The sequence below is a fragment of the Mesoplodon mirus genome (assembly GCF_964341445.2).
Source record: "Mesoplodon mirus genome assembly, chromosome: 6".
NCBI lineage: Eukaryota > Metazoa > Chordata > Mammalia > Artiodactyla > Ziphiidae > Mesoplodon > Mesoplodon mirus.
The window spans coordinates 141,597,506-141,620,681 of NC_138982.1; the positions used below are offsets into that span (position 1 = coordinate 141,597,506).

Here is a 23,176-nt window from a genome sequence, read left to right on the forward strand (position 1 = left end):
ATGGTCAGCCACCATCACCATTTTTTCATAAAATTGAAAAATATATTTTACTGAAAAAAGTGGTAAAAATGTGCGAAGTTTCCACTCCACTTGACCCCAGCCCTGATTCCCAGGCCCTCGAGGGAAGGTCAGATAAAAACAACTACCGAACCCTTCTTAGAGGGACCGGAAGTGTGGAGGTGACCTCACCCAGCGCCTCAGATATCCACGGTGCCGTCTTTCCCCTCCTGGAATCACTGGTCACACTTCAAAATCATTAGTTTTGAAGTGTGACTATCCCTCAGCTCAGGTATGAGAGCCTGTCCACCAGTGGTGACAGAAGACCCTGAGCTCCAGAATAGGACTAATAAAGTGGATCTGACACCTTGGATGGGAAAAAAATTACATTCTTATTTTCATGAACCTTTCACTGAAATTTAGCACTTCCTTCCATCATGAATATGGCACGGTATTAGTTTCCTAGGGTGGTGGTAACAAAGAACCTCAAACCGAGGGCTTAGGACCAGAGGAGATGGGGTGGTGTGACCACAGGGAGACAACAGGTACTTATCTTCTCACAGCTCTGGAGGCTGGAAGTTGGAGGTCAAGGTATGGGAAGAATTGGTTCCTTCTGACGGCTGTGAGGGAGAGTCTGTCCCAGGCCTTTCCCCCAGCTTCTGCTGGTTGGCTGGCAATCCTTGACATTCCTTGGCTTCTACAAGCATCACCCTAATCTCTGCCTTCATCTTCACATGGTGTTCTTCCTGTGTGCTTATCTGTGTGCAAATTTCGCCCTTTAATAAGGACCCCAGTCATAAGTGGACAAGGGCCCGCTCTAGTAGACCTCATTGTAACTTGGTAAAGACTCTCCAAATCAGTTCACATTCTGAGGCTCTGGGGATTAGGGCTCCAACATAGGCATTTTGCAGGGGCGGGGGCACAGGACAGCCCCTAACAGGCACCGACCCACTCAGCAGTGGAGCCTGCGACTTTGCCTCTGAAAGAGCTCATCGGCATTTTCACAGCATAGTAGTAGCTGTGGACCCTTCCAAATACGGGCGGAGCTCATGCTGCCTTAAAAATGAAAATAGTTATTAGACATGGAGCTACAAATCATTATCAGATACAATAATAAACTATGTTTAAAGAAGTTGATGTATTTCAATGTTGTTAACTCGATAGCCCAAAGAGAGCCTCAACTTGATGCCTGAAATCCAGCACGCTATTGCTCTGACCCACAAAAGTAGTGCAAGTTACCTTCACCAGCATTTACACAGAGCAGGGAATTCTAGTTTTTGCCAGTTGATGGTGTTGTGTGTATGAGGAGATTCCACCCTACAGACAGCTGCGGGACTCCATATCCATGGCTTCTTGCCCTCACAAACCGGGTAGAAACACATTCATTGCTCCAGGGTTCTAAGCTGTGTGTCTTCTTATGGCTCCATTTCTATAAGATAGTCTGTAATTTGGATTCATGCTGTATTTTCTTTCAGTGACTAAGTTTAAAAGGCTTGGGTTTTGTTCAGCAGCATAGAATATTACTCTGGTACACTTTTAAAGGTATTTTGATACATTTATTTCAACATCATTGATTTCCTTTGTAATCCTGTATCATTTATTTTATGAACTTTGTGGTGAAAGGTTCCATGATATAAAAATGTTTGTGGAGGGTTTGTGGCTCCTGCTGGCTTCGGGAAGAACTTACTTCCACAGAGAACTGTAGGAGACCCAGTTCTGTTCCTCTCGCTGGCTGTCCAAGAAGATGGTCACTGTCCTCTGAACCCACCCGGCTGCGTTTTCTCTCCGGTGCCCTTGAACCCTCTGTGGATGTGGCCTGTGATGCAAGCAGCCAGACAGGAGTGAGGCTCTCAGGGCAAATCTGGACCACTCTTCCCACGCTCCTCCAGGCTGGGGTCATCCTGGGGGCAGGGCGCCCTCTGCTTGTATGTGACAGAATCCCTCTGGCTAGGTGGACTTGAAGGGGAGAACTGAGGTGACACTATGGGGTGCCCCCCAACTTGCCAAAGGGCACACTTTGATTCGAAGTTGTCAGGAGGGTGAAAATTCCCCCTCTACCCCTCTTGAGTTCTTGTGGCTGGACTCATAATAAAACTGACATAAGACAGATGAACAGGAGAAAAAGAAACAAATTTTACTTTTTGTGTACGGAGGGAGATCTCTTAGAAATGGGACTTGAGAAGTGTCTAAAAAGCAGGCAGCTTTTAAATCTTTGAGACAATAAATTTGTGGGGGATTGACAAGTTAAAGAAACTTAGGTTTGGGGTGCTCTGTTAGGGAAGAATATAAACAGAGTTTGGGCTGGGGTAATAAAGAAGTGACAAGATCTGTTTATATAGGTTTCTCAGCCCTGGATTCCCCATCTCTGGAGATAAAGGTGTTTCTTCTACCTCTAGACGCAGGGGGTGCATCTTTCACATGGGAGATTTATTTTTTTTATTTCAGGGAGACAGAAAGGAGGGTCAGCGTGTCCCTCGTGCATTGGCTGTTTCTTAAGTAACTGTAATTCAAAATAATCCATACGCCATTGAGGCATATTTTGGAGTGACCCGCCCTGAGCCCCCCAAAAGTCATGACAGGAGTAATGATCACCAGGCAGGCATGATTCTCCCCAGTTGGAGACATAGACACAGGTGTGGGGTATTTAAGTACCCTGTGTCCAATTACAAACTGTTGTGATCCAGCCAGATGTGAACAAGATCTTTTGTTTCCAAATTCCGGGATCTTTCCATCCCAGCAGGCTGCCTGAAGTTAACAAAAGAGGACTTTTTTTTTTTTTAATCTGCTCTGCATCATCTTAAGCTGATTTAAAATGGAAAATGGAATGGGTACTGATTTGGCAATTAATGAAATATTGAAGCATCATCATAGCAACCTCATACTTTGATTAAGGAGCCTGCCTTTCATATCTGGCCAACTGGTGTGTTAAAGCAACCGTCAGTGCTTTAGAGTTTATAGAAAAAGCAAATCCCAGACTTTATTTCCTGGGGTTGTATTAATCCTATTTTTAATTTTCTGTATGTTATGATGTTTTGACATTAAAAAAAAAACCCTTTCTCGCTGGGGAGAAGAGCTGTCAGTTCTTAGAGATCACAAAGCGCCTGGCCAGGAGCTTGTCTTTAACATGTAAATGAGCCCATCTGGAGCCCCACTTCCTCTCCATGGCCCTGGGGCCCCAGGAGAATATTCCTGTGCCTCAGTCATCCCAGGGCCAAGCACCAGGCAACTAAGGGCACCCCTGTAGCCCAAGGCCCACCAAAATTATTCAAACTAGCCAATCCTAAAGTGTTCACCCTGTCCTGTCTCGAAGGGTCCTGGCCTAGTCCCCATCATCTGTAGGGGTCTTCTGGCCATCACAGGGCAGGTCACCATCCTCATGGAAAACAAGGGACCCAAAAGTGTCATGTTTCAAAGGCAGGTCTGTCTGTGGTCGCTTACTCAGCTGCTGTCCCCATCCCATCCTTAGAGACCTGTGGCTCAATGCTTAGTCAAAAATAACCAAGCAAGGAGCACTTGATCCCACTCCCCTAAAACCCCTGGGGAGGTTGCTTAGTTCAGCTTCGATCACAAATGTCCCACTCCACGTCCTTAGGCACTTTTAGGTGTGGCTGCCTACTGACCTGCTCAGTCTCTTCCTTAAACCAAATAATCACAAAATCAGGATGCTGCCCGCGGCTCTCCTGAGTGTAGACCACAGCCGCTCTGAGCTTGATTGGGACACCTGGGCAAGGGAGGCCCTGTGCACAGCAGAGGCCATCAGGGGCTTATCAGGAAAACATCCAAAAGGATAAAAGCAAACAAACAGTTGGAGATGGACAGGAGATAACAAAAGAAAAAAAAAAGAAAAAAAAGAAAAATTAAGCTGCTTAGAGATACCAGCCAACCAACCATTCTCAAAAATTTTGCTTAAGGAAAAAATAAAAGAGGAAAGGGTTGTCTCCAGGAGAGGTCCCTGCAGACACTGGGGTTTCCCTTCCTCCTCTTATTGACCTGAGAGAGAAACTGATGATATGACTTTGGGTGGTAAAGCCTCAAGCAAAAAACAAACAACTTCCGCCCCAATACAGCTTTAGGAGGCTACAAGACCAAGAGAAAAAAAAAAAGGGAAACTGAAATTTTTTTTCCTGAGCAAATGGTAGGTCTAACCAACATTACTAGAGCCCTAGATTACCTAATGATTTCAAAACACACTCCTAGATACAGAGGGAGAAACTGTAGAGGGAAGTGAATAAATTATGGATACATAGAATATTTTAATATCCATATATAACACATTGTGTAACTGCTAAAACAAATTTTTGATTAAAGTATTTAATACTAATAAATATTGACATAAGCATTTTATTATTTTTACTATTAAATATTTAATTATTAATATAGTTAATGAAAATGATTACATATGATTATGTAACTAAATTAAGACAAAGATTTCATATACATAGATACTAAATAATATATAATTATGTAACTAAATTAAAACCAATTTCCATAACTTGATCCAGTTAAAAACCCAAAATTTACATACTAAAAAAACTTGTGAGAAAAAATAAAAAAGGCACCTATCGGCTTTTGTGCTTGTACCACATAGTTTCTCAAATTAACTTTAATATTTGCTAAAATGCACTAATTAACAAAACTTCATGGACTTAGTCAGTACTGGGCCTCAAATTATAGTTATATCTGAGGATCCCACTGAATTGAAACATTGTACCCCCATAATCTTAAAAAAGTAACTAAATATCAAATGGAGGAGAAATGGGTATACTTTGTTGTCTTGGCTAAATTACCCATCATCACAGCACCCATTGCTTTGAAATATTCCAAATTGGACATAGATGGTCTGACACAATAAATAATGAATTAAAATAAAAGGACTTTTTTTTTGACACTTACAAATTGGCTTGGTAAAATGGAATCCCATAAACACCCAGTTAAAATGGTTAATATGGCTCCGTGTGTGTTAATACAGGGCCTTATTAATTATATGGAATCCAATGAATAAAGTGTGATTATCCCCACTGTTTCTCCATTTGACAGCTCAATTTTCCTTGTTGTGGAATCTGGAAAAAATAAAGGGCGCCTCATGGTGGATTCCTACAAGCTTTTTTTTTTTTTTCCATGAAACAAACCAGTATTTCTTTCAAGTTAACCAAAATACATTCTGTGTTAAAACACAATTTTTGTATAGATACAGTTGCATTTAAAAAATTCGTAACAGTTTTCTTACCAATATTTTTGCATTCATAATATAAAAGTGAAATAAAGCACTAAGGAGAGCGCTCTTAACTTTTTAATTTTTATTTATTTTATTTTATTATATTTTATTTTATTTTATTTTGCGGTACGTGGGCCTCTCACTGTTGTGGCCTCTCCCTTTGCGGAGCACAGGCTCCGGATGCGCAGGCTCAGCGGCCATGGCTCACGGGCCCAGCCGCTCCGCGGCATGTGGGATCTTCCCGGACCGGGGCATGAACCCATGTCCCCTGCATCGGAAGGCAGACTCTCAACCACTGCGCCACCAGGGAAGCCCAATTTTTATTTATTTTTAAAATTAAAATTCAAAAATTTTATATTGGAGTGTAGTTGATTTACAGTGTTCTGAAATCTGGTGTACAGCAAAGTGATTCAGTTATACACGTGTATGTATAACTTATACATATATGTATATGCATATATGTATATATATTCTTTTTCAGATTCTTTTCCCATATGGGGAATTCCTACAATCTTAATGCTGTGCTTCCATCCATTAGGGCCCAATATCCAATACCCAATATTATTAAAATTATTGATATTATTCAGTCCACAACTGGCTAGCATTTTGCTCTGATGGATATGGTGGATGTGTCTGTTCAGTGTCAATTTCAACAGCCTCTCAGCTGAGTTGCTCCACTTCCCAAGGGACATGTGTTCCAGGTTTCCCATGGGGCACCCCAGCAGCTTTGCCATCCTGATCTTTTCAGACAAGACCTTCACTGCATCCACCTTTCTCTAGGACGCAGTATGACATTACATTATGACATCCTTCTCCAAGGACACTCATTTGACACCCTCATTAAGGACACACAAGTCTAACATCTTTTAGTCATTATTGGGTTCTGGTGGCAACACGTATTTCTCATTTACAAATTTTACTTCCCAGTTAAAATCAACAGACACTTCCATCCGTACCCTCAAAAACTCCTTCACTGTAGAAGCTTTGAAGTTCCACTTATCATCCTTTTCTTTTATGGTGTGTTTTGTATCCTGTTTTAAAAATAAATCACCCAGTTCAAGATCAGAAAACTTTTCTTCCAGAAGTTTTATTGTTGTACCTTTCACCTTTAGATATTGAAATCCATCTGGATTTGACTTGTGTATGGTGTGAGGTAGGGGTCGGGTACTTCTTACCCATGTGGATATCAAATAGACCCAGGACTCTTTAAAAAAAATTTTTTTTAACATCTTTATTGGAGTGTAATTGCTTTACAATGGTGTGTTAGTTTCTGCTGTATAACAAAGTGAATCAGCTATATGTATACATATGTCCCCGTATTCCCTCCCTCTTGTGTCTCCCTCCCACACTCCCTATCCCACCCATCTAGGTGGTCACAAAGCACTGAGCTGATCTCCCTGTGCTACGTGGCTGCTTCCCACTAGCTATCTATTTTACATTTGGTAGTGTATATATGTCCATGCCACTCTCTCACATCGTTCCAGCTTGCCCTTCCCCCTCCCTGTGTCCTCAAGTCCATCCTCTACATCTGCATCTTTATTCCTCTCCTGCCCCTAGGTTCATGAGAACCATTTTTTCTTTTCTTTTTTTTTTTAGATTCCATATATATGTGTTAGCATACGGTATTTGTTTTTCTCTTTCTGACTTACTTCACTCTGTATGACAGACTCTAGGTCCATCCACCTCACTACAAATAACTCAATTTCATTTCTTTTTATGTTTGAGTACTATTCCATTGTATTCATGTGCCACATGTTCTTTATCCATTCGTCTGTCGATGGACACTCAGGTTGCTTCCATGTCCCAACTATTGTAAATAGTGATGCAATGAACATTGTGGTACATGACTCTTTTTGATGGTTTTCTCAGGGTGTATGCCCAGTAGTGGGATTGCTGGGTCATATGGTAATTCTACTTTTAGTTTTTTAAGGAACCTCCATACTGTTCTCCATAGTGGCTGTATCCATTTACATTCCTGCCAACAGGGCATGAAGGTTCCCTTTTCTCCACACCCTCTCCAGCATTTAGACCCAGGACTCTTTTTCTCTCCTGTTGCAGAGCACAAGCTCTGGACGTGCATGCCCAGCGGCCACGGCCCACGGGCCCAGCCACTGCATGGCATGTGGGATCTTCCCGGACCGGGGCACGAACCCGTGTCCCCCGCATCAGCAGGTGGACTCTCAACCACTGTGCCACCAGGGAAGCCCGGACCCAGGACTCTTGATTGAAGATCACTCTTTGCCCACTAAATTGTGTTGCATGTATCATTTATCATATGTGTGGGTTTCTTTCTAGGCTCTCTCTTCTGCTCCATTGACCTATTTTTCTGTTGTAATGACAGTTTTCTTACATAGTTAACTGCACATCAGCTTATGTATATAGTAAAGGAAACTGCTGAACTTTGTTAAAAGATTAGATAGACACTCTCAGCTTTTGTATAAGATGTCTAGTTGCCCAGGCTACCAGACAGCCTGGGGGAGTCATCTGGGTGCAAAGAGAATTGCAGGACTTGATTGTCCTGTGCCTCCCTCCCCTCCGTTTACTCATTCTCCTGTGAGAAACCTGTGATGGGGTGTGTTCTTGAGGCTGTTACTCCTGATGTCTTCCTCACCTTTTACTCCTCTCCCTTATGCTTCCAGAAAAATCTCTTTGCCCCCTCCACCAAAAAAGCTGCCCTGGAAGCATCACTGACAGGCTGTTCACAAGATGCGGGGGTGGGGTGGGGTGCACTCACCACATAACAGAACCAACAGGAGATGCTTGATAAATTGAGGTTTATTTTAAGGAATTGGGTCACATGGTTATGGAGGCTGAGAAGCTCCAAGATCTGCAGTCAGCAAGCTGGACGCCCAGGAGGGCCAAGAGTGTGGTTCTAGCCTAACAGCTCGAGACTCAGGAAGAACTGATGTTTAGCTTGAGTCTGAAAGCAAGAAAAACCATGAAGTCCCAGTCCAAGCAGTCAGGCAGGAGGAGTTCCCCTAACTTGGGGGAAGGTCAGCCTTTTTCTTCTATTCAGGCCTTCAACTGATCAGATGCAGCCCACCTGCATTAGGGAGGGCAATCTGCTTTATTCAGCCTCCTTATTCAAATTTTCATCTCATCCAAAAAACACCCTCACAGGCACACCCAGCGTAGTGTTTGACCAAATGTCTAGGCACCTCATGGCCTAGGCAAGTTGACACACAGCCATTGCACTGCAACAGCTGCATTGTTCCCACTGCTTTGGATGCTGACACTCAGGTCTCCTCCAGTGGGCAGGGGCTGGACACCAGGTGGGAGCTGAGAGCTGCGGCCCAGCGTAGGTCTGGGGCAGTTGTAGGGAACCTTATTCCAGACTGCTTTATCCAAGTGGTACCCACTGGTGTTTTCAAAGGAACCAGCCTAGAGTAGAATCACCTGGGGCATATTAAAACACAGGTTCCTGGGCTCCAGACCTGCCTTATCTGAGTCTGTGTGGGATGGCACCTTTCTGTAAAATAATTTATTTTATTGAAATATCGTTGATTTACAATGTTGTGTTAATTTCTACTGTACAACAAAGTGATTCAGTTTAAACATATATACGTTCTTTCTCATATTCTTTTCTGTTATTGTTTATCACAGGATATTGAATCTAGTTCCTTGTGCTATAGAGTAGGACCTTGTTGTTTATCCAGTCTTTATGTTATAACAGTTTGCATCTACTGATCCCAAACTCCCAATCCATCCTTCCTCTATACCCGCTTCCCTTTGGCAACCACAAGTCTGTTCTCTACGTCTGTGAGTCTGTTTCTGTTTTGTAGATAAGTTCATTTGTGTCATATTTTACAGTCCACATATAAGTGATATCATATGGTGTTTGCCTTTCTCTTTCTGACTTACTTCACTTAGTATGATCATCTCTAGGTCCATCCATGTTGCTGCAAATGGCATTATTTCATTCTTTTTAAGGGATGGAACCTTTGAACTTGCATTTTTAACCAGCCTCCTGGGAGATTCTTCCACCTACTGAGTTTGAGAGCCTCTGGGTTTCTCAGGCTGCATGTCATCCATTCATTGTGCGTTCCCTGCGATGCCATTCTGCTCTCCAATGGCCCATGGGTTGGCGGCAGTCTTCTCAGATGTGTGAGGATAGCTCTGGAGCAGGTGTCCTGAAGGTGGATCCCAGCCCTCTGAACTGCCCACAACCCTCTGTGAGTCCCTGGCTCTGGAATTCCCACCTCTGCTGCCACCTGTCACATCGCACCTGTCCTTCAAGAACAAGCTTGAATACCACATCCTTCACCTGGCCCATCCAATGGGCTGGGCACCTCACCAGTTCTCTCTCCCTTGAGGCCATGGGCCTCTTGGTTGTGTACTTTGGCCCTGGGCAACTCTCTCTGGCCTCAGAGTGGACCATTGCTGTTCATTCCAGGTCTTTCCCTTCAGATCCAGGAGGTCCTCCCCACCAGCCCACTTGAGCTTAACTTTCCAGACTGTCCCTTTGGCGGCAACCACAGAGGAAGAGCAAACTTATCTGCGAAAGGAGGCAAAATCGAGAAATAGTGTCTTTTCTCCTGCATTGGTTTTCATGTTTCTTTCTAGAGTATACTGCGGGAGAAAATGCAATTTCGTTTCCCTTACACCTTTCCCCGCCAAAATCGACTACACATTCTAGCCCTGCAAGTAAATAACCTCACAAAGAAAGGGTTGTAGACTTCTCAGCCTCCTGCAGGCTCAGCCATGTTCTCAAAGTCCTTTTGTGTCCTGTGGTGTTTTCTGTGAAGTCAGTGAGGGCTGCAGCTGGTCAGGAGCTCCATGGGGGACCCAGAAGAACAGCAGCTGGACCGAATTGGTCTCCAGAGAGTGGGCTAGTTCTGGAAAGCTCCATCATTGTTCCATTTCTTTTATGAAGAATGTACTTGGATTTTTACTTAATGAAATTTCGAGGTCCTCTTTTGCTATCAAAATAACCAACGCTTTCTACATTTCACTCTGTGGGTTTCTTTTCTTGCTAACCCCTATGTCCTCTTATCCAGCATAACATTCTGAAAACATGGACACTGAGTTGAGAATTGATGGGTTGGTTTTCTCCCTGTGTTAGGTTCTTTTAGCATCAGCCATGGACTCTGTTACGTGACTGTCACTGGCTTACATGTCCTTCGTGTCTCCTTAAAAATTTCTGGCTGCTGTCCTAACCCATTAGGCTAAAAAGATTCTTGGATATTTGCTTGCTGTTATTATTGTCAACAGGGGAACCATGTGTTGGGATTTGTCTTGACTGGACCCATTTTACAGATGAGAAAAATGAGGCTGGGGATTAATGTCTTGCAGGTGGGTGGTGCATTGGCACTACAGCAAATGCTTCAGTACAACAAAAGGCGAAGAGCTGCTGGTGAGGCATGAGTGATTTTAATGACACTATTCTTTTTGGTTTGTCCTTATAGGGCATCCCGAGGAAGAGGACCATTTTTTTGGGCAAACAAACCAAGCCCAGAACCTGATCGTGCTGAATGTCATATGCTGACAGCTCTTGGAATCTACCCTTTGGCTTAGCTTTCAACCCAGAGGTTCATCTTACCCAGGAAAAGAGTGAGTCATTTGCTTTCTTAATGTTATAACACTGACATGGATGATCCTGAATTTGTGGAGAATAAAAGAGAGGTGAGCAAAAGATAAAAGAATCAGGAGATTTAAACAGTAACCTAAAAACAGAACAAAACAAAACAAAAAACAGCCACTGCTAGCAGAGGCGGAATTCCAAGGTAGTTGTGCACATCTGAAGACTGGTCTTGCTTCTTTCTGGGAGTGATGAAGTGGTGCTTAAATCGATCAGAGAAGAATACCAGGGGCCTGTACATTTAGGTCTAGCCTTGCAGGTTCTCTAGCTGGATGTCGTTATGGAGTCAGAGAAAGGCAGAACCGGAAGGACTGACCTAGTGAGCCATGTGTTTCCATATCCTTCTAGGTAAGGAATGTGAGGCTCCCATTGGTGAAGGGCTGGCTGATCCTGATCTTCCGCTAGGGGGCGAGAGATGCTGGCAGCCGTCTCTGCCTCTGTGTGGAACCATGGTGCTCCGCTTCTGTCTGCAACAAGATTCCAGAGTTTCTAAAACCTGAGCCATGAACATGGGTCTTGTCCCCCATCTCAGCCTCCCAGGGTAAAGCTAAACAGGCACTCCTGCTTTTGAGGTCTAACCATTTGATTTTGTTCCTTCAGATGGCTTATGTGAAGATGAGGTGGATATATATTTCCCTGGTGGTCCTGGGAGCCCTTTGTCTGTATTTTAGCCTGGATGGTCTGAATCCTTTTAAAGGCCAGCCATTTGTTTTGAAGAACGAAGGTGGGAACTTCCTTCAGCTCCCAGATATAAACTGCAGGCAGGATCCCCCCTTCCTTGTCCTGCTGGTGACTTCATCCCACGAACAGACGTTTGCCCGCTCGGTCATCCGGAGCACGTGGGGGAGAGAAAAGATCGTGAGGGGAAAACAAATAAAAACATTCTTCCTCCTGGGAACCACCCCCAGTAAGGACATGTCGAGAGCAGTGGCCCAGGAGAGCCAGCAATATCGCGATATTATCCAGAAGGACTTCATGGATGTTTATTTCAATCTGACTCTGAAGACCATGATGGGTATGGAGTGGATCTACCGCTTTTGTCCACAGGCATCTTTCGTGATGAAAACAGACTCTGACATGTTTGTCAACATCTACTATCTGACTGAACTGCTCCTGAAGAAAAATAGAACAACTCGGTTTTTCACCGGCTTCTTAAAACTAAACGAATACCCCATCAGGGAAAAGTACAATAAGTGGTTTGTGAGTAAATTCGAATATCCATGGGACAAGTACCCGCCCTTTTGCTCCGGTGTTGGCTATGTTTTCTCCAGCGATGTGGCGGGCCAGGTGTACAACGTTTCTGAAAGTGTCCCGTTCATTAAACTGGAAGATGTCTTTGTGGGGCTCTGCCTGGAAAAACTGCAAATCAAACTGGAGGAGCTTCACTCCAAGCAGACTTTCTTCCCCAATGGGTTACCCTTCACCATATGCCGTTACAAGAAGATCGTGGCCTGCCATCATGTCAAGCCTCACAATATCCTGATGTATTGGCAGGCTCTGGAAAGTTCCCGGGAAGAAGAGTGTCCAGATATCTGAAGGGAGCCCAGCGGAACATCTGGACACACACCAGACAGCCCACGGTGATGGTTTTTGAAAGATCTTGGATGGCACGGCTGAGACTCCTGGGGTAGGGAGGGAGGAAGGAAGGAAGAAGCCGAAGAGTGAGGGTGATATCCCGAAGGCTTCCCAGTCTAAACCTGAATGCCACCGCTGATGAATCCCCATTTGGTGCCCCAAGCCATAACAAATACTCTCTCTTGGGTACCTACCCTGTTGCACTAAGTGATGTACGCCTGCATTTTCTCATGTCAGGGGTCAGCATCCATATGGAGTGGTGGGTGTTAGCACCCCATCTCACACACAAGGAAACAGCAGCTTAGAGAAGCACGCGGGCCTGTCCCAAGGATTACAGCCAGCAGACACTGCAGCAGGGATGAGAGCCCACCTCTCAGTCCACCGCCTCAGTCCACCCCTGCGTGCTGCCTCTTGGGAGAGGACGGTGGTGAAGGAGGCTCAGAGGGAAGCCTTGCTGCTGACATCTGTCAGTCCCTTGCTCGAGTCCCCTCCTCCTCAAATCCCATTCCTGTGCTTTTTAGTGCAGAGACTGGGGTGAACCAATGCGCCCCCAGCTCCCTTTGTTCACTGCAATGGGTCTGGCTGGCCTGAGACCATGTTAGCAGCTTGGCCCTCAACTCACTGCAGAGCACGTGCCAGAAGACACCTCCACAGTGGCTGCAGCTCAGCCCCCAGAAACACCCAGCTCGAGACAGCAATCAGCCTTTAAAGATTTGGCTCAGAAATCGCTGTGAAGCTTGGCCCATTGTATAGACTCCCTGGCCATTCTGCTGAGCGTGGGACCCCAAGAGCATGGCATTTCCTCCCAGCCATCTGCGGCAACCCCGCCTGTCGGCTCCACATGCCCTTGGTCTGCACGTCACGTCTCCAAGTGCAATCTGGAAGGCAGATGGATGCAAGACTTTGTCTGTGAAGGATGCTGGGAGCTCTTCTGGGAAGTTGGGTGGATTTAACTCAAGACACTCTTAAGAACCCCCTGGGACACTGAGCACTGAACTGAGTCCTGGTCAAGGGAGTGTCTTCCTGGGTCCGTTTCCTAAATCTGACCCTAGCTCAGCTTCTTTGAACTTCTCAGATGGCCAAGGAACAGCTGAGTTTTGTGGTGTGGAGTTAAACCTTCAATATTCTTCGGGTGGTTTGGAAGAGCCTGTTCTGCAGGGTTGGGTGGCAATGAAGCACTTTTGTTTTTGCCAGGGTCTTTGCCCATTCAGTCACTTTCACATGACACGCAAAGCCATCTTGCTCCCGATCATCTAGATGAGCGGTTCTTACTTTCTTCTTTACGGAACTGGATGTTAGCAGCCTGCAAAGCCAAGACCTCACATGACTGTGAAACTTACAAACATTGGGCAAACCTCTTACCTGATCTCAGAAAGAGATGTTCGCTGCAAAATGGTCATGGCCACGTTAAATTGCAAAATGGCATCTTATTTTGCACAGTGTTTCTCCTATCTGGATGGAGCTGCTTCTTGGCAGATGTGTTTTCTTATCCTGGCTGCTCTGAACGTGCTGGGTCATGTTCAGAAAAGCCACCTCCTCAGGTGGGAAATCAGGGACTGAACTTGTTTTTTTGAAGCCCAGATTTTGCCAGGGTGGGTCCCTTGGTCCTGTAGGATGGGCTGCCTCTCAATGGTGGGCTTTGAGGGTGAAGGAGTTTGGCAGTAGGACTGGTTCTGTGCTTAGAATCACAGAACCAGCCCTTGTCTGGTGTGCGTGTCCATGTGGCCACCGGGCTGGGCAGGTGAGTGTGGATGACTCAGGATCTGGTCTTCTCAGCATCCACCCAAAGCCCTCGGCCATAGGAGTCCATGAGCACAAGCTCAGCTCCACCGAGAGCCTCTCTGTGTTCTTAAAGGGCTTTCTGCAAAACACATTCGCCCCCCTGCACCCCCCGCCGACTCTATTTCTTTATGTAGTCAAGACCTTTTCTTCTCGAGGGAAAAAATGTTTCGTGACTGTAGACCTTGAAGGGACCATCGAGCTCATTCGGTCCTGCCTTTACGTAGGATGAAAGTAAAGCTCGAAGAGACCCAGAGGCTTGCCCAAAACTTTGCCCGAGACTTCACAGCTTGTTTGTTGTGGAATGCAGCTTCCAGCCAGAGCTGTATTCCGTGATGCCGTCTTGCCTGGGTGAGAGTAAGAAACTGTGAATTAGGAGGCGAAGCGATGCTTTTCCAATAACACCCAAAGTGAGTTTCATAATGGGATTGGAGAGGAGCCCGGCTGGTGATGCAGTGGCTTCACTCACAGGCATCCAGGGACGAATGATGCTGATGGCAAAGGCTATTTGCTAGGCACTGAGATAAGGGCTTTAAAAGTATTACCTCCTTAAATGAGCACAACCACTCCAGTGGTTTCCTTGCTTTACAGATGAGGAAACCTTGCTTTACAGATGAGGAAACCGAGACAGAGAGAGAGCATGAACAGCTAGCTCAAGCTTATATAGCTGAAAAGCAGCAAAAATAGAATGTGAACCCAAGCTCTTGGGGCCACCGTGCGTGCTGATTACACTCAGCGCTGCGGCCCCCAGGCGGTCAGCAGGCCCCAGGGATGCAGTCAGTGTCCAGAGGGATGCAGGTGCCCACTGCCTTGGCTGCTCAGGTTGCACATCTGGCCCGTCATCAGTTTCTCCGCATCACACACACCCACCCTCCAGGATCTGAACCCCGAATCCTCCCCTCTGCTGGGCTCCCCCAGAGCCGGCCTCTCCACTTTTGGGCTGGATTCCCAGCTCTTCTTACCTCTTCAAGAGCAAGACCCCTGCCCAGGCCTCACTCTCACTGTCCATCTCCTCTCTGCCGGCTCAGCCCAAACGTCCCCAGATGTGCTGTCATTTCCCGTCTTCCAAACCATCATAAAACCCTTTCCCTTCACTGCCCCACCTCTCCCTTTGCTGTTCAGCCCCGCAAGAGTGTTTTCCATACTTGTCTCCTTTTCTATCTGAAATCCCCTCGAATCAGACTCTGGTGCCTGTGACTCCGCCCGACGGTTCTTACCAACATCATGGATGACCCGAGATGCAGGATCCAAGGTCTGGTTTCTGTTCTCATCACGCTGCCCGCACGGCTGGTCCCGCCTGCTTCCAGGACACTGGATGCTTTGGGTTCTCCTCCTCGCGGGTCCTTCTTTGCTTGTTCCATCTCCTCGCCCTGCCTTGGCCTCCTTTCTTCCCTGGTGGTACTCTGGTGGTCTCATCCAGCCCCACGGTTTAAAATATCCTCTCTCGTGTTGAGGACGCCCGTTTGTCTCCAGCCCGGAGTCCTCTCTCACTTTTCAGTCTCACATGTCCCACTGTCTGCTTAACACCCCATAGTGAGCAAATCCGAAACTGAAGTTGGGATGAACCCCTCCCTCCACTCCTCATCCACACCACCTGCAGCCTTCACTACCTCAGGTAATGGCCCTTCCATCCTTTGGGGGCTCAAGTCCAACGCTTCGGAGCCATCTGTGACTCCTCTGTCTCCCAGCCGGTATGTCAGGAGAGAGACCCTCATTGTATATCCAGAAGCCAACCACTGCCCCTCCCTGTGCTGCTGACACCCTGTCCAAGCCCCCATCACCTCGCACCTGCGTGCCGGCAGTAGCTTCTACCTCGTCTCTCCACCCCCATCGCTGCATCCCCTTGGTCTGTTTCCTAGGCAGCATCCAGACTACTACTTTGAAAGTATGGACCAGAGCATCTTACGTCTCTGCTCCAAACCCTCCAGTGACGTCCCATCTCTGAGAAAAGCCACATCTTTAATATCATTGTCTGCCTCTGTTATTCTCTAACCTCATCCCTTCCTACCCTCTGCTCACTCACTCTGGCCTCCCTGAAAGGAGACACTATTCCAGCAGCACAAGCCTCCTTGCTCTTCCTGGAACATCCAGGCACCCTCCACCTTCCTCAGGGCCTTTGCAAGGGCTGTTCCCTCTGCCAGGCTCGCCCTTTCCTTAGACAGCCTCATGGCCCATTCCTTTGCTTCCTTCACGTCTTTGGCCATATATCCCCTTCTTAATGAGCCTCATCCTGATTACTTTCTTTGGAATTGCAACTCAACCCACCTCCTGTCCCCTTGCCTTGTTATATTGTTTCCATTGCACTTATCAATTTCTAACAGAGTATACAATATCTATTTATTATCATGTGTCTATTTTGTTTATAGCTCACCCCACTTGAACAAAAGCTTTGTGCAGGAATGGGTCTTTGTTTTCTCCACTGATGTACCTCAAATTCTTAGCACAGTTCCTGGTACATAGTAGACGCTCAAGAAATATTTGTCGATTGGATGTGAGATGACATTATTGGAAAGTGGTTTTAGAGGGGAAGTGATGAACCTCAACTAAAATGTGAAGGATTTCTAACATGTAGCCAACCCTATGGGTCCAACGTATGGTTCCAGTATCAATCAGTAAATGGGATGCTGAAATCCTGTTTTTACTGAAAACTGGGACCTGAAAACCCAGAAATGCTATATGGCAGTGCTTCTTGACCTCACATCTCCCTTTTTCTAGAATGGAAACCCTCCCACATTGAGAAGTAGACAGAATCCTATAATGTACTCCGTGTGCCTGTCCCCTAGTCCTCCCCAGCCCCGGCCCCTGCCATGGCCAATCTTACCTCATCTACAACCTCCTTCTGTTTTCATGATTATTAAATTTTGGATCTTTTCCTCAACCGTATGCAACTTTTAGTCTCAGGAGAAGGACAACAATAAATCAAATTGTTACGAAATAGACCTCATTTCTAAAGATGATGACAACTGCAATAAAAGGGAAAAAGATAGTTTCAGGTGAAGGTAGAATTGCTGTGCTTCCAAACTTCAAGAGGTTTTAGAGCTCTGGTCCCATCCCTTTAGTTTATGTGTGAAAACCAAGATTTGAAGAATTTGAGCTTCACGCCAGCACTCAGAGGGATGCTGACCCTCAGCCTGATGCCACACCCATGGTGCTGTACTGCTGCTTTCTTTCTTATGTACCTAATTCCTATTTGTCTTAAAACACACCACTGTAGCCACAGAGCACTCTGTGTAAAAAGGGAGGGAGGAAAAATCCAAACAAACAAAGCCATCAGACCCCCTTTCCTTGAGTTCCCGAGTAGCATCTGCTCTTGGACACCCCTCCCAGGTGCATCGAAAAGGTGCATCGAAACTACATCCTCACCGTTCCGACCCCTAGCCCTGTCTTCCCCAGGTGTCTCGGGTTGCAGGACATGTTGTCACTGTCCATTTGCCTATTCAGTTCTTCGACTTTCCTCTGCCTTGCTGCGGCCCTGCCATGCCTGATGGTTGCCGATTCCCATGGATTTGGCCTCTTCTCTCCACATCCATCGTTGCAGCCTCAGTCCAGGTCACCATCTTGGATCAGCTGGTCTCAGGCAACATGTTTTTAACTGGTCTCAGATCTGATCATGTTGCCTTCCAACCTCTCCTCCACTTTACCCCCAGAATAATTAAAAAAAAAATATTGAAGTATAGTTGATTTACAATGTTGTGTTAGTTTCAGGTGTACAGCAAAGTGATTCAGTTATACATACATGTATATAAATCTATTGCTTTTCAGATTCTTTTCCATTATAGGTTATTATAAGATAGTGAATATAGCTCCCAGTGCTATACAGTAGGTCCTTGTTGTTCAACTATTTTATTTATAATGGTGTATATCTGCTAATCCCAAACTCCTAATTTATCCCCCCTCTCCCACCTTTCCCCTTTGGCAACCATAAGTTTATCTTCTATATCTGTGAGTCTATTTCTGTTTTATAAATAAGTTCATTTGTATCATTTTTTTAAGATTCCACATATAAGCAATATCATATGCTATTTGTTTTTTTCTGTCTGACTTACTTCACTTAGCATAATAATCTCTAGGTCCATCCATATTGCTGCAAACAGAGTAATTTTTTTTTTTAAAAGTGGATCTGATTAAGAAACTCAGAGACCCAGGGAAGCTGAATGATTGCCCTGGGGGAACTCTGTCCTCCTGTCCATGAGCCATGAGCTGTTTCAGAAGTCAGACTGGTGACACCAACTACTGCTGGGCACCCCAGCGCTGCTCCAGTGATCCCCACGTGCTGGCATGAGGTGCTAAAATGTACTTTTAAAACAAACTGAATTAATTTTCATGTGAGTTTTTTGATCCTCTTGAAAGTGGTTGCTCTGGGGTTGGGCTGCCTGGGTTTGAATTTTACTTCCCTCCCTCACTCCATAAGCAAGTTACTTATCTTTACCTCATTTATTTTCATCTGAAAAATGGGACAATAGTAGTTCCTACCTCACAGGGTTATTGTGTTAGTTGAGACATTGTGTGTAAATTGCTCAGTAATCTGGGTGCTTCTGATGATGGTCAGTGTTTGGGCTGTGAATTTTGGTGCATTTTATAGTGATCCGTGGGCAAATCAAGAGATCTTCAGGGTGAGTCTTTAAGACTTTGTTTCAGCTCTTGTTTCTTTCTCTCCTTTGAATCTTCCCTGGCACTCTCGAAGAAGTTCTTATATCCATTGCATTCTTCAACATCGCAGAGCACAGTGTTTCTAGACTCACTTAATTCAGAAGGTCTGACAACCTGAACAGGTAAAAAACAGATGGAGCCGGAGGTGCCTTAGAGATTATATGCAGTTTAAAAAACAGCCTTCTTTTTCCAGATGAGAAAAGCAAGACTCAGGAAAATAGAGTGACTTTGCTAAGTCCTTCAATTAGCGGCATCTCCAGGATCAGAAACCAGCATCAGAAAGCTCATGTCAGCCATTCATTCTTCTATTTATCCACCCCTTGGGAAAATATGCTCAGTGCTTTTTACAAGATGTCAGGAATGAGAGTCAAGCTCAGGTTCACCGCCAGCCATCTGTTCTGCAAACAGAGCGTTAGCTGGGTAAACACACAGTGTCAAGAAGATGAAGGGGTGTCTGTTCTCTGGACAACTGAAAGAAGAGGCATTTGTTCAGTGCCTTCTCTGTTGACAGATATCATAAACCTTTTCCATACCTGCTGTGTCCTCGATTTCCTCACAGTAGCTATTCTTATTATAAACAACCCCCTGGTTTTGAGCTGAGGTTCAGAGTGGCTTACTGACCTGCCAGGGAGGCTCAGATGTGGCAGAGACCAACCCACCCCCCCAGCCTTCAATACCTCCCCCTTCACCAGGGCATGGTTGGTGAGCCCTCCCATGGTGCTTAAGGACTGGCAAAGCCTCCTGAGTCTCATGGGAAGCTCAGGACCGGCCCCGCCCAACTGCCCAAGGGGTCTGCCATCTTATCTTTGTTCCACATGCCAACACTTATTTTTTTTTTTAACATCTTTATTGGAGTATAATTGTTTTACAATGGTATGTTAGTTTCTGCTTTATAACAAAGTGAATCAGTTATACATATACATATGTTCCCATATCTCTTGCCTCCTGCGTCTCCCTCCCTCCCACCCTCCCTATCCCACCCCTCTAGGTGGTCACAAAGCACCGAGTTGATCTCCCTGTGCGATGCGGCTGCTTCCTACTAGCTATCTATTTTATGTTTGGTAGTGTATATATGTCCATGCCACTCTCTCACTTTGTCACAGCTTACCCTTCCCCCTCCCCATATCCTCAAGTCCATTCTCTAGTAGGTCTGTGTCTTTATTCCCGTCTTACCCCTAGGTTCTTCATGACATTTTTGTTCCCCCTTAGATTCCATATACATGTGTTAGCATACGGTATTTGTCTTTCTCTTTCTGACTTACTTCACTCCGTATGACAGGCTCTAGGTCCATCCACCTCACTACAAATAACTCAATTTTGTTTCTTTGTATGGCTGAGTAATATTCCATTGTATATATGTGCCACATCTTCTTTATCCATTCATCCGATGATGGACACTTAGGTTGCTTCCATCTCCTGCTATTGTAAATAGATCTGCAATGAACATTTTGGTACATGACTCTTTTTGAATTATGGTTTTCTCAGGGTATATGCCCAGTAGTGGGATTGCTGGGTCACATGGTAGTTCTATTTGTAGTTTTTTAAGGAACCTCCATACCGTTCTCCATAGCGGCTGTACTAATTCACATTCCCACCAGCAGTGCAAGAGTGTTCCCTTTTCTCCACACCCTCTCCAGCATTTATTGTTTCTAGATATTTTGATGATGGCCACTCTGACTGGTGTGAGATGATATATCATTGTAGTTTTGATATGCATTTCTCTAATGATTAATGATGTTGAGCATTCTTTCATGGGTTTGTTGGCACTCTGTATATCTTCTTTGGAGAAATGTCTGTTTAGGTCTTCTGCCCATTTTTGGATTGGGTTGTTTGTTTTTTTGTTATTGAGCTGCATGAGCTGCTTGTAAATTTTGGAGATTAATCCTTTGTCAGTTGCTTCATTTGCAAATATTTTCTCCCATTCTGAGGGTTGTCTTTTCATCTTGTTTATGGTTTCCTTTGCTGTGCAAAAGCTTTGAAGTTTCATTAGGTCCCATTGCTTTATTTTTGTTTTTATTTGCATTTCTCTAGGAGGTGGATCAAAAAGGATCTTGCTGTGACTTATGTCATAGAGTGTTCTGCCTATGTTTTCCTCTAAGAGTTTGATAGTTTCTGGCCTTACATTTAGGTCTTTAATCCATTTTGAGCTTATTTTTGTGTATGGAGTTAGGGAGTGATCTAATCTCATACTTTACATGTACCTGTCCAGTTTTCCCAGCACCACGTATTGAAGAGGCTGTCCTTTCTCCACTGTGCATTCCTACCTCCTTTATCAAAGTTAAGGTGACCATATGTGTGTGGGTTTATCTCTGGGCTTTCTATCCTGTTCCATTGGTCTATATTTCTGTTTTTGGGCCAGTACCATTCTGTCTTGATTACTGTAGCTTGGCAGTGTAGTCTGAAGTCAGGGAGCCTGATTCATCCAGCTCCATTTTTTGTTCTCAAGATTGCTTTGGCTATTTGGGGTCTTTTGTGTTTCCATACAAATTGTGAAATTTTTTGTTCTAGTTCTGTGAAAAATGCCAGTGGTAGTTTGATAGAGATTGCATTGAATCTGTAGGTTGCTTTGGGTAGTAGAGTCATTTTCACAATGTTGATGCCAATCTAAGAACATGGTATATATCTCCATCTATTTGTATCATCTTTAATTTCTTTCATCAGTGTCTTATAATTTTCTTCATACAGGTCTTTTGTCTTCTTAGGTAGGTTTATTCCTAGATATCTTATTCTTTTTGTTGCAGTGGTAAATGGGAGTGTTTTCTTGATTTCACTTTCAGGTTTTTCATCATTAGTGTATAGGAATGCCAGAGATTTCCCTGCATTAATTTTGTATCCTGCCACTTTAGCAAATTCATTGATTAACTCTAGCAGTTTTCTGGTAGCATCTTTAGGAGTCTCTATGTATAGTATCATGTCATCTGCAGTGACAGCTTTACTTCTCTTTTCTGACTTGGATTCCTTTTATTTCCTTTTCTTCTCTGATTGCTGTGGCTAAAACTTCCAAAACTATGTTGAATAAGAGTGGTGAGAGTGGGCAACCTTGTCTTGTTCCTGATCTTAGTGGAAATGTTTCAGTTTTTCACCATTGAGGACAATGTTGGCTGTGGGTTTGTCATATATGGCCTTTATTATGTTGAGGAAAGTTCCCTCTTTGCCTACTTTCTGCAGGGTTTTTATCATAAATGGGTGTTGAATTTTGTCGAAAGCTTTCTCTGCATCTATTGAAATGACCATATGGTTTTCTTCTTCAAATTGTTAATATGGTGAGTCACATTGATTGATTTGTGTATATTGAAGAATTCTTGCATTCCTGGAATAAACCCCACTTGATCATGGTGTATGATCTTCTTAATGTGCTGTTGTATTCTGTTTGCTAGTATTTTGTTGAGGATTTTTTCATCTATGTTCATCAGTGATGTTGGCCTGTAGTTTTCTTTCCTTGTGACATCTTTGTCTGGTTTTGGTATCAGGGTGATGGTGGCCTTGTAGAATGAGTTTGGGAGTGTTCCTCCCTCTGCTATATTTTGGACGAGTTTGAGAAGGTTAGGTGTTAGCTCTTCTCTGTTTGATAGAATTCGCCTGTGAAGTAATCTGGTCTTCGGCTTTTGTTTGTTGGAAGATTTTTAATCACAGTTTCAATTTCAGTGCTTGTGATTGGCCTGTTCATATTTTCTATTTCTTCCTGATTCAGTCTTGGCAGGTTGTGCATTTCTAAGAATTTGTCCATTTCTTCCAGGTTGTCCATTTTATTGGCATAGAGTTGCTTGTAGTAATCTCTCATGATCTTTTGTATTTCTGCAGTGTCCGTTGTTACTTCTCCTTTTTCATTTCTAATTCTATTGATTTGAGTCCTCTCCCTCTTTTTCTTGATGTCTGGCTAATGGTTTATCAATTTTGTTTATCTTCTCAAAGAACCAGCTTTTAGTTTTATTGATCTTTGCTATCGTTTCCTTCATTTCTTTTTCATTTATTTCTGATCTGATCTTTATGATTTCTTTCCTTCTGCTAACTTTGGTTTTTTTTTGTTTGTTTGTTTTTCTTTCTCTAATTGCTTTAGATGCAAGGTTAGGTTGTTTATTCGAGATGTTTCCTGTTTCTTAAGGTAGGATTGTATTGTTATAAACTTCCCTCTTAGAACTGCTTTTGCTGCATCCCAAAGGTTTTGGGTCATCATGTATCCATTGTCATTTGTTTCTTAGTATTTTTTAATTTCCTCTTTGGTTTCTTCAGTGATCATTTCGTTTTTTTTTTTTTTTTTTTTTTTTTGCGGTACGCAGGCCTCTCACTGTTGTGGCCTCTCCTGTTGCGGAGCACAGGCTCCGGATGTGCAGGCTCAGCGGCCATGGCTCACGGGCCCAGCCGCTCTGTGGCATGTGGGATCT

General features: G+C 44.4%; 1 protein-coding gene across 1 annotated transcript; it reads left to right on the top strand.

Annotated features, from left to right (window-relative positions):
- Nucleotides 1-11,390: 11,390 nt before the first annotated feature.
- On the top strand, nt 11,391-12,326 carry B3GALT5 (beta-1,3-galactosyltransferase 5; the record flags this gene model as incomplete). The annotated part of the gene is made up of 1 exon (XM_082626237.1): nt 11,391-12,326. The coding sequence occupies one exon, from the start codon at nt 11,391-11,393 to the stop codon at nt 12,324-12,326; it is 936 nt and encodes a 311-aa protein (XP_082482363.1).
- Between the last annotated feature and the right edge of the window lie 10,850 nt (nt 12,327-23,176).